General features: G+C 39.9%; 1 protein-coding gene across 4 annotated transcripts in view; it reads right to left on the bottom strand.

Annotated features, from left to right (window-relative positions):
* Positions 1 to 12,761, bottom strand: part of LOC128202677 (uncharacterized) — a 35,509-nt gene that overhangs the window by 17,275 nt on the left and 5,473 nt on the right. For 3 of the 4 annotated variants that reach the window (XM_052903841.1, XM_052903762.1, XM_052903923.1), the window contains 7 exons: positions 11,349 to 11,432; positions 9,507 to 9,608; positions 5,298 to 5,321; positions 4,658 to 4,861; positions 2,932 to 3,015; positions 1,088 to 1,189; positions 446 to 544 (listed from right to left, as the gene is read on the bottom strand). In XM_052903841.1, coding sequence (XP_052759801.1) covers positions 446 to 544; positions 1,088 to 1,189; positions 2,932 to 3,015; positions 4,658 to 4,861; positions 5,298 to 5,321; positions 9,507 to 9,608; positions 11,349 to 11,432 — 699 coding nt within the window. The remainder of the gene's footprint in view (positions 1 to 445; positions 545 to 1,087; positions 1,190 to 2,931; positions 3,016 to 4,657; positions 4,862 to 5,297; positions 5,322 to 9,506; positions 9,609 to 11,348; positions 11,433 to 12,761) is intronic. The other variant, XM_052904000.1, reaches the window with a different exon arrangement.

Raw genomic sequence — 12,761 nt, forward strand, 5'->3', positions numbered from 1 at the left:
AGTTTGAGAACATACACCTGGTACAGTCATCACAGTCTAAGAACATACACCTGGTACAGACATCACAGTTTGTGAATATGCACCTGGTACCGACATCACAGTATGAGAACATGCACCAGATACAGTCATCACGGTGTGAGAACATACACCTGGTGTTGTCATCACAGTTTGAGATCATACACTGGTACAGTCATCACAATGTGAGAACATGCACCAGATACAGTCATCACAGTGTGAGAACATACACCTGGTACAGTCATCACAATGTGAGAACATGCACCAGATACAGACATCACAGTGTGAGAACATACACCTGGTACCGACATCACAGTTTGAGAACATACACCTTGTACCGACATCACAGTTTGAAAACATGCACCTGGTATCGACATCACAGTCTGAGAACAAACACCTGGTACCGACATCAATGTATGAAAACATATACCTGGTACATACATCACAGTATGGGAACATACATCTGGTGCAGACATCACAGTTTGAGAACATACACCTGGTGCCGGCATCGATGTATGAGAACCTACATCTGGTACAGACATCACAGTTTTAGAACATACACCTGGTACAGACATCACTGTTTGAGAACATACACCTGATACAGACATCGCACTATGAGAACATACACTGGTACAGTCATCACAATGTGAGAACATACACCTGGTACAGTCATCACAGTTTGAGAACATACATCTGGTACAGTCATCACAGTGTGAGAACATATACCTGGTACAGTCATCACATTTGAATACACTTTGTGGAAAAGCCAGCGGTTATCGTTCATGCGGCAACCAATAACACACATTTACTTTTTAAAGCATGAAAAAAGTTAAGATGTAAGACACAGGGTTTCAGCATTTCTTACGTACACATAATACAACATAACAATTATGTTTATTTGAAGTGGCTTTGGCGTTGTCAAGGTAATATGTAGTAGACCATTATCATCGTATTAAACCATGATAGTTTAGTGTTGTGGTGATTTCTAATTGCCTTATCGTCTTTGAGTTTCTTGACATCGAAATTATAAAACATCGGACTTTTTTATTCAGAAGTCCTGTGTACAAATTACCTTTCTTGATCGGACACTGGTCAGCGCAGAATAAATCGGCCACACATGTTTTTGTTTTTGGGTCAAACTTCCGTTGTTCGCCGCAACACGATGGAGTCAACACTACAATCAAGTGATACACGTACGTGTAACAGAAGGTATTGATATTGTGTGAAATATTCAAGATTAAAATGACTTTTTATTAAGATTATAATAGTGTGTTGTGTTTGATATTGTTTTTTAAATAAACGAAATTATGACGTCATGTATTTTACACTTTAAAACAGCAAGTCTTACTATTGAGCGTATTTAATTTGTCTTAGTTTAAAATGATTGTCAGTGTATTATTGCATAAATAATTAAGATTCCCAAGAGTAACATCATTTAGTTTAACTGCTAAATTGAAATAACAACGATTTCATTGTTTGAAAATTCAGGTATTATTTAAGTTTAAATAATATTATTAGATTAAGCATGCATTAACTCGATAATTAAACCAGGTCGAACATCGTCCTATTGTCCTATTGTTAAACCGTGTTAGTTTTACCAAATGAATTTCGTTTCGCAGGGAAGAGGGCATGTCAAAAGGTTATGCCCCTAAGTTACGCTCCCTGAAACGCCATGTCCTTGATGCCCCCTGCAAGCCCCGCACTGGGGCTTTTCCTATCAGATCTACTTAAGTATGTAACAGAAACTGTATGTTGAACACTGAAAACAAGATAATAGCTACCTAGCTGTACAGGAAATGGGGCTCCTTGTGAAAATAATTTAAAATATAGAACACCCTAACACATACGCACACACTGACGGACCAACGGGGGCGCGCAAACACTTACGGACCAACGGGGGCGCGTAAACACTTACAGACCAACGGGGGCGCGCACACACTTACTGACCAACGGGGGCACGCAAACACTTACAGACCAACGGGGGCACGCAAACACTTACAGATCAATGGTGGCGCGCACACACTTACAGAACAACGGGGGCGTGCAAACACTTACAGACCAACGGGTGCGTGCAAACACTTGGAGACCAACGGGGGCGCGCACACACTTACAGACCAACGTGGGCGCGCACACACTTACAGACCAACGGGGGCACGCACACACTTACTGGCCAACGGGGGCGCGCAAACACTTACAGACCAACGGGGGCGCGCAAACACTTACAGACCAACGGGGGTGCGCAAACTTTTACAGACCAACGTGGGCGCGCACACACTTACAGACCAACGGGGGCGCACACACACTTAAAGACCAACGGGGGCGCACAAACACTTACAGACCAACGGGGGCGCGCAAACACTTACAGACCAACGTGGGTGCGCAAACACTTACAGACCAACGGGGGCGCGCAAACACTTACAGACCAACGGGGGCGCGCACACACTTACAGACCAACGGGGGCGCGCACATACTTACAGGCCAACGGGAGCGCGCACACACCATCACACACCAAAACATTTCCTTTTTGAAAATTTCGAACTACTGTTGTTTGTTTACCGTTCCACCATGTACATATCTCTTCCATTGATGAATTCCAAAACGATTGCGAAACCTTAAGTATAGATTAGTGTCTGTTATTATTAACTTGGTGCACCGAGACGACCACATAAAGTTGATTAATACTTGCAAAGACCAAAGAATCACGTCGACCACTAAGTGTTCGTAACAGACACTCGTAGTTTCAGTTTTTTTTTGTTTTACGTACACATATAAAAAAGTTAAAAAAGGAGGTTATAAATGAAAATTATTACATTAAAGCTCTTAATATAATTATTATAATAGTGCAATGATAATTACAAGGACTAGCCCTGTAGCCAAACATTTACGATGACCCTGTTTCAAGGAAGCCTATCCTACCTCCACTACTGCACTCCCAGTATATCTTGCAATTTGAGTCATGAAGGCCAAACTTCTCGCCTTCCTTTCGCCACTCGCAATAATCTGAATAAACGAAAGATGTATTAATGTAACTGGTCATGCAATACAATTGTTCTCGCCCAGTAGGTCTAACTCGAAGTCGACCTCTTAATAACCCTATAACTAAATAAAAGCATATGATCGATAAAAGTTCTTTGATTCCATGAAGGCACAATCATTACTCAACCGTCCTTTGTCACTTCACATTCATTGTTGTGCTTTTTTAAATGCATGTTTCATCCTTTTGGATGTATTAAAGTATTTATTTATCTGTGTAATCGGCAATAAGTTGTGCCGGGATACAATTAACAGAGTCCTTCTGCGCAAAAAGCACATTTCAAACATTATCATTAAAATAACATTTGAAAAATAATTACATTTGAATTGTCCTTTTAGCGCAGTTATTATTATAATAACATTTGAATTGTCCTTTTAGCGCAGTTATTATTATAATAACATTTGAATTGTCCTTTTTTGCGCATTTATTATTATAATAACATTTGAATTGTCCTTTTTTGCGCAGTTATTATTATAATAACATTTGAATTGTCCTTTTTTGCGCAGTTATTATTATAATAACATTTGGATTGTCCTTTTTGCGCAGTTATTATTATAATAGCATTTGAATTGTCCTCTTTTGCGCAGTTATTATTATAATAACAGTTGAATTGTCCTTTTTGCGCAGAAGGATTTATTAAAAATAAAATATTGGTCACGAACGCGTCGATTGACTAGATATGATATTGGAAACGACTTTGCAGGTTTGTCGCATTAGTGAGTAGACAAGTAATGTCATCGGCGACTATGCAGGTTTGTCGCATTAGTGACTAGGCAAGTAGAGTCATCGGCGAGTATGCAGGTTTGTCGCATTAGTGAGAAGGCAAGTAAAGTCATCGGCGACTATGCAGGTTTGTCGCATTAGTGAGTAGGCAAGTAGGCAAGTAGGAAAGTAGGCAAGTAAAGTCATCGGCGACTGTGCAGGTTTGTCATAATAGTGAGTAGGCAAGTAGGTAAGTAAAGTCATTGGCGTCTATGCAGGTTTGTCGCATTAGTGAGTAGGCAAGTAAAGTCATCGGCGACTATGCAGGTTTGTCGCATTAGTGAGTAGGCAAGTAGGCAAGTAGGAAAGTAGGCAAGTAAAGTCATCGGCGACTGTGCAGGTTTGTCGCAATAGTGAGTAGGCAAGTAGGCAAGTAAAGTCATCGGCGGCTATGCAGGTTTGTCGCATTGGTGAGTAGTCAAGTAGGCAAGTAGGCAAGTAAAGTCATCGGCGAATTATATGTTCGTTTGTCTTTTCATGAAAACAATTAACTAAAGAAACAAAACGACAAAAGTGTAACAGCAGCGATAAGTCTACAAAGGGCTTAATGCTATAAGATTGCAACGGAACCATTCGCAGTAACCTTATCAGCATTATAAATTAGCCCATCAGCATTACAAGTTCTAATCAAAAGGCGTAACTGTTACGCATGGTAATATTTATGACTATGTTCATAACCTTCAACATTTTTATATTGTTTGTTAGTTAGCCCAGCATTACATAAACGTATTTTGACCTTAGATATGTTCGGTACGCCTAGATCGAATTACTTGGATGACATCAATTACCCCAGGGAGATGTCAGGATGGAACCATTTACCCACATTGTAATGACGTAACAACTTACTGATGCTGCAGTTGACGTTTTTTTGCGAGTCACATAAAATTGTCCTCTCAACCTGGAGACCCGCCCAAAAGGTGCCGTAGGCGCAATGCATGACAGTGGCAGTATACTGGTTGCCCGGGGCCACCTCTTCGCACATGATGAAGCGCCGGCAGTCAGTTTCGTCTGCTAGGTAGCACAGCTCCGTACGGCATTTTTTTCGGCACACTAGGAATGTTTTAAGGAGGTTTTAGAGCGTCTGCATTGGACGGATGGTAAAGACATAAAATGCATACGATTAACATCCAATAACGTTAATAAAAATGATTGTTAAACATTCAAATAAATGGACAGCATACTGACGGTACTATCAACGTTTATTTTATTCAGGACAGGTAGTAGACCAGCTTTGACTCATTATTCTTAAAATATCATGTATCAGTTTGGAAAACGGGGAATGTGATCCGATGTGTGTTGGATTTATCTGCCGTTATTTCATTCAAAATAAGGAGAAACGCAACTTCTTTTTATGACGTCAAGTCAGCGCAGCCTACAAGGCGCGCGCGATTCCCCTTGCAGATTTCTTTGATTATGTTTTGACTATTTTTGTCTATTGTTAATATGTAAAATAAATGCTTTACAATTCCAGCACTGTCATACTCACGCCTGGTAAAAGCAGTGTCTGCAACTGAAAAATAGTGCCCTGTGAGTGACAGTGGAGAAATAATTTCAGTGAAATTAACATGTATGCCTTCCTCTAATAAACTCAAATTAAATAAACTAAAATTAGATCGCAGAATTTCATATTCAAAAAGTTCAAAAATCCATGTTTTATGCATTTTACTTGAACCGCTAGTAACGGTTTAAACCATAAAACATTAATTTTCGAACGGAAATATGGAAATCTGCGCTCTGATCATTGTCAGCAATCTTTTATCATTGGTTTTCAGATATTTACGCAAAAAATTCCTCTTTCCAAGACAAAAAATAAAAAAAATGTAAAAACGGTAAATCTGTTAATATGTTCTCGTTAAAGACAGTTATTTGGTTATAATAATCCAATGTCGAAAAACATAAACCGACAAAACACACTTGTAAAGATCAATGTTATTTAAGTGATTGTCATAAATCTTGTATATTTCGAACCACGATGCAACAGTACAGCGATCGAGATTATAAATCATTACCTTTTACTTCAAAGAATCATTAAACAGTTGTCAGTGAGTTTAACCAATGGCAACAGACTACACACGTATCCACAGGATCGGATTAAGAAAACCCATTCACAACGTGTGTAAAGGGTAAAATGCTGATAATTTCAAAATGCATTTCGACTGCCTTTTCCTAAGAGTTACAATTACCTACAAATCATTTTTGATGACGACGTAATATTTAAAATCATCTCAAATTAAGAGTGAGGGATATGATACGTGTGTAGTCTGTGTGACATGTGAGATGATATTCCATTTCTTGAAAAAGTAAATTTCAGAAATCTGACCTAATTCATACAGAGCATTTAATTCAGCACATAAAAATCCTCAAAGTATATCAGTGTGTGTTACCACGTGATAAATTACGTCATATATACAACATCGGAAGGCAAGCATTTTCTTAAAATGAAGACTTAAATCAAAGATAATGTTTCATTTACAACACCATTTTAAATTAAACAAAGGGCAGTCTATGCCGCTTAAAGAGCCCCACATGTGTTTTATTACCGAAAAATGATGAGGTCATTCGTTTTATCAAACACTTCGACAAACCTGTTTCCAAAATCATGTTGTGACAGTGCTCCGTCAGACGGCCGTATTGTGAAAAGGTTTGTCGAAGTGTTTTAAGAAGTTTGAGAACATACACATGGTACTGTCATCACAGTTTAAGAACATGCACCTGGTACAGCCATCACAGTTTGAGAACATACACCTGGTACAGTCATCACAGTATGAGAACATACACCTGTTACAGTCATCACAGTATGAGAACATGCACCTGATAATGTCACCATAGTATGAGAACATACACCTGGTACCGACATCACAGTGTGAGAACATACACCTGGTGCAGACATCACAGTGTGAGAACATACATCTGGTACAGTCATCACAGTATGAGAACATGCACCTGGTACCGACATCACAGTTTGAGAACATACACCTGGTGCAGACATCACAGTGTGAGAACATACATCTGGTACAGTCATCACAGTATGAGAACATGCACCTGGTACCAACATCACAGTTTGAGAACATAGACCTGGTACCGACGTCACAGTTTGAGAACATATACCTGGTACAGCCATCACAGTTTGAGAACATACATCTGGTACCGACATCATAGTTTGAGAACATACACCTGGTACAGTCATCACAGTATGAGAACATACACCTGGTACAGCCATCACAGTATGAGAACATGCACCTGATACTGTCACCACTGTATGAGAACATACACCTGGTACCGACATCACAGTTAGAGAACATATACCTGGTACAGTCATCGCACTATGAGAACATACACCTGGTACAGTCATCACAGTGTGAGAACATACACCTGGTACTGTCATCACAGTTTGAGAACATACACCTGGTACAGTCATCACAGTATGAGAACATGCACCTGGTACCGACATCACAGTTTGAGAACATAGACCTGGTACCGACATCACAGTTTGAGAACATATACCTGTTACAGCCATCACAGTTTGAGAACATACACCTGGTACCGACATCACAGTTTGAGAACATACACCTGGTACCGACATCACAGTTTGAGAACATACACCTGGTACAGCAATCACAGTTTGAGAACATACACCTGGTACCGACATCACAGTATGAGAACATACACCTGGTACTGTTATCACAGTATCAGAACATACACCTGGTACAGACATTACAGTTTGAGAACATACACCTGGTACCGACCTCACAGTGTGAGAACATGCATCTGGTACAGTCATCACAGTATGAGACCATGTACCTGGTACTGTCATCACAGTATGAGAACATACACCTGGTACTGTTATCACACTATGAGAACATACACCTGGTTCAGTCATCACAGTTTAAGAACATACACCTGGTACCGACATCACAATTTGAGAACATAAACCTGGTACCGACATCACAATTTTAGAACATTCACCTGTTACAGTCATCATAGTGTGAGAACATGCACCTGGTAAGTCATCACAGTCTGAGAACATGCGTTTAGTACAGACATCACAGTATAAGAACATTCACCTGGTACAGTCATCATAGTGTGAGAACGTATACCTGGTACAGTCATCACAGTTTGAGAACATGCACCTGGTACAGACATCACAGTATGAGAACATACACCTGGAACCGAGATCACACTATGTGAACATGCACCTGGTACTGTCATCACAGTGTGAGAACATACATCTGGTATCGACATCACAGTTTGAGAACATACACCTGGTACAGTCATCACAGTTTGAGAACATACACCTGGTACAGACATCACAGTTTGTGAATATGCACCTGGTACCGACATCACAGTATGAGAACATGCACCAGATACAGTCATCACAGTGTGAGAACATACACTTGGTGCTGTCATCACAGTTTGAGAACATACACTGGTACAGTCATCACAATGTGAAAACATGCACCAGATACAGTCATCACAGTGTGAGAACATACACCTGGTACTGTCATCACAGTTTGAGAACATACACCTGGTACAGTCATCACTATGTGAGAACATGCACCAGATACATACATCACAGTGTGAGAACATACACCTGGTACCGACATCACAGTTTGAGAACATACACCTGGTATCGACATCACAGTTTGAGAACATACACCTGGTACAGTCATCATAATGTGAGAACATGCACCAGATACAGACATCACAGTGTGAGAACATACACCTGGTACCGACATCACAGTTTGAGAACATACACCTAGTACCGACATCACAGTTTGAGAAAATACACCTGGTACAGTCATCACAATGTGAGAACATGCACCAGATACAGACATCACAGTGTGAGAACATACACTTGGTACCGACATCACAGTGTGAGAACATACACCTGGTACAGTCATCACAGTTTGAGAACATACACCTGGTACCGACATCACTGTTTGAGATCATACACCTGGTATCGACATCACAGTCTGAGAACATACACCTGGTACCGACATCAATGTATGAAAACATACACCTGGTACATACATCACAGTATGAGAACATACACCTGGTACATACATCACAGTATGAGAACATACATCTGGTACAGACATCACAGTTTGAGAACATACACCTGGTACAGACATCACTCTTTGAGAACATACACCTGATACAGACATCGCACTATGAGAACATAGACTGGTACAGTCATCACAATGTGAGAACATACACCTGGTACAGTCATCACAGTTTGAGAACATACACCTGGTACAGACATCACAGTGTGAGAGCATACACCTTGTACCGACATCACAGTATGAGAACATACACCTGATACAGTCATCACAGTGTGAGAACATATACCTGGTACTGTCATCACATTTGAATACACTTTGTGGAAAAGCCAGCGGTTATCGTTCATGCGGCAACCAATAACACACATTTAATTTTTAAAGCATGAAAAAAGGTTAGATGTAAGACACAGGGTTTCAGCATTTCTTACGTACACATAATACAACATAACAATTATGTTTATTTGAAGTGGCTTTGGCGTTGTCAAGGTAATATGTAGTAGACCATTATCATCGTATTAAACCATGATAGTTTAGTGTTGAGGTGATTTCTAATTGCCTTATCGTCTTTGAGTTTCGTGACATCGAAATTATAAAACATCGGACTTTTTTATTCAGAAGTCCTGTGTACAAATTACCTTTCTTGATCGGACACTGGTCAGCGCAGGTTAAATCGGCCACACATGCTTTTGCTTTTGGGTCAAACTTCCGTTGTTCGCCGCAACACGATGGAGTCAACACTACAATCAAGTGATACACGTACGTGTAACAGAAGATATTGATATTGTGTGAAAAATTCAAGATTAAAATGACTTTTTATTAAGATTATAATAGTGTGTTGTGTTTGATATTGTTTTTTAAATAAACGAAATTATGACGTCATGTATTTTACACTTTAAAACAGCAAGTCTTACTACTGAGCGTATTTAATTTGTCTTAGTTTAAAATGATTGTCAGTGTATTATGGCATAAATAATTAAGATTCCCAAGAGTAACATCATTTAGTATAACTGCTAAATTGAAATAACAACGATTTCATTGTTTGAAAATTCAGGTATTATTTAAGTTTAAATAATATTATTAGATTAAGCATGCATTAACTCGATAATTAAACCAGGTCGAACATCGTCCTATTGTCCTATTGTTAAACCGTGTTAGTTTTACCAAATAAATTTCGTTTCGAAGGGAAGAGGGCATGTCAAAAGGTTATGCCCCTAAGTTACGCTCCCTGAAACGCCATGTCCTTGATGCCCCCTGCAAGCCCCGCACTGGGGCTTTTTCTATCAGATCTACTTAAGTATGTAACAGAAACTGTATGTTGAACACTTAAAACAAGATAATAGCTACCTAGCTGTACAGGAAATGGGGCTCCTTGTGAAAATAATTTAAAATATAGAACACCCTAACACATACGCACACACTGACGGACCAACGGGGGCGCGCAAACACTTACGGACCAACGGGGGCGCGTAAACACTTACAGACCAACGGGGGCGCGCACACACTTACTGACCAACGGGGGCACGCAAACACTTACAGACCAACGGGGGCACGCAAACACTTACAGATCAATGGTGGCGTGCACACACTTACAGACCAACGGGGGCGTGCAAACACTTACAGACCAACGGGTGCGTGCAAACACTTGGAGACCAACGGGGGCGCTCACACACTTACAGACCAACGTGGGCGCGCACACACTTACAGACCAACGGGGGCGCGCACACACTTACAGACCAACGGGGGCGCGCAAACACTTACAGACCAACGGGGGCGCGCAAACACTTACAGACCAACGGGGGTGCGCAAACACTTACAGACCAACGGGGGCGCGCACACACTTACAGACCAACGGGGGCGCGCACACACTTAAAGACCAACGGGGGCGCGCAAACACTTACAGACCAACGGGGGCGCGCAAACACTTACAGACCAACGTGGGTGCGCAAACACTTACAGACCAACGGGGGCGCGCAAACACTTACAGACCAACGGGGGCGCGCACACACTTACAGACCAACGGGGGCGCGCACACACTTACAGGCCAACGGGAGCGCGCACACACCATCACACACCAAAACATTTCCTTTTTGAAAATTCCGAACTACTGTTGTTTGTTTACCGTTCCACCATGTACATATCTCTTCCATTGATGAATTCCAAAACGATTGCGAAACCTTAAGTATAGATTAGTGTCTGTTATTATTAACTTGGTGCACCGAGACGACCACATAAAGTTGATTAATACTAGCAAAGACCAAAGAATCACGTCGACCACTAAGTGTTCGTAACAGACACTCGTAGTTTCAGTTTTTTTGTTTTACGTACACATATAAAAAAGTTAAAAAAGGAGGTAATAAATGACAATTATTACATTAAAGCTCTTAATATAATTATTATAATAGTGCAATGATAATTACAAGGACTAGCCCTGTAGCCAAACATTTACGATGACCCTGTTTCAAGGAAGCCTATCCTACCTCCACTACTGCACTCCCAGTATATCTTGCAATTTGAGTCCTGAAGGTCAAACTTCTCGCCTTTCTTTCGCCACTCGCAATAATCTGAATAAACGAAAGATGTATTAATGTAACTGGTCATGCAATACAATTGTTCTCGCCCAGTAGGTCTAACTCGAAGTCGATCTCTTAATAACCCTATAACTAAATAAAAGCATATGATCGATAAAAGTTCTTTGATTCCATGAAGGCACAATCATTACTCAACCGTCCTTTGTCACTTCACATTCATTGTTGTGCTTTTTTAAATGCATGTTTCATCCTTTTGGATGTATTAAAGTATTTATTTATCTGTGTAATCGGCAATAAGTTGTGCCGGGATACAATTAACAGAGTCCTTCTGCGCAAAAAGCACATTTCAAATATTATCATTAAAATAACATTTGAAAAATAATTACATTTGAATTGTCCTTTTAGCGCAGTTATTATTATAATAACATTTGGATTGTCCTTTTAGCGCAGTTATTATTATAATAACATTTGAATTGTCCTTTTTTGCGCAGTTATTATTATAATAACATTTGAATTGTCCTTTAGCGCAGTTATTATTATAATAACATTTGAATTGTCCTTTTTTGCGCATTTATTATTATAATAACATTTGAATTGTCCTTTTTGCGCAGTTATTATTATAATAACATTTGAATTGTCATTTTTTGCGCAGTTATTATTATAATAACATTTGAATTGTCCTTTTTTTGCGCATTTATTATTATAATAACATTTGAATTGTCCTTTTTGCGCAGTTATTATTATAATAACATTTGAATTGTCCTTTTTTGCGCAGTTATTATTATAATAACATTTGGATTGTCCTTTTTGCGCAGTTATTATTATAATAACATTTGAATTGTCCTTTTTTGCGCAGTTATTATTATAATAATAGTTGAATTGTCCTTTTTTGCGCAGAAGGATATATTAAAAATAAAATATTGGTCACGAACGCGTCGATTGACTAGATATGATATTGGAAACGACTTTGCAGGTTTGTCGCATTAGTGAGTAGGCAAGTAATGTCATCGGCGACTATGCAGGTTTGTCGCATTAGTGACTAGGCAAGTAGAGTCATCGGCGAGTATGCAGGTTTGTCGCATTAGTGAGAAGGCAAGTAAAGTCATCGGCGACTATGCAGGTTTGTCGCATTAGTGAGTAGGCAAGTAGGCAAGTAGGAAAGTAGGCAAGTAAAGTCATCGGCGACTGTGCAGGTTTGTCGCAATAGTGAGTAGGCAAGTAGGCAAGTAAAGTCATTGGCGTCTATGCAGGTTTGTCGCATTAGTGAGTAGGCAAGTAAAGTCATCGGCGACTATGCAGGTTTGTCGCATTAGTGAGTAGGCAAGTAGGCAAGTAGGAAAGTAGGCAAGTAAAGTCATCGGC

This window comes from Mya arenaria, chromosome 1 (assembly GCF_026914265.1).
Source record: "Mya arenaria isolate MELC-2E11 chromosome 1, ASM2691426v1".
Taxonomy (NCBI): Eukaryota; Metazoa; Mollusca; class Bivalvia; order Myida; family Myidae; genus Mya; species Mya arenaria.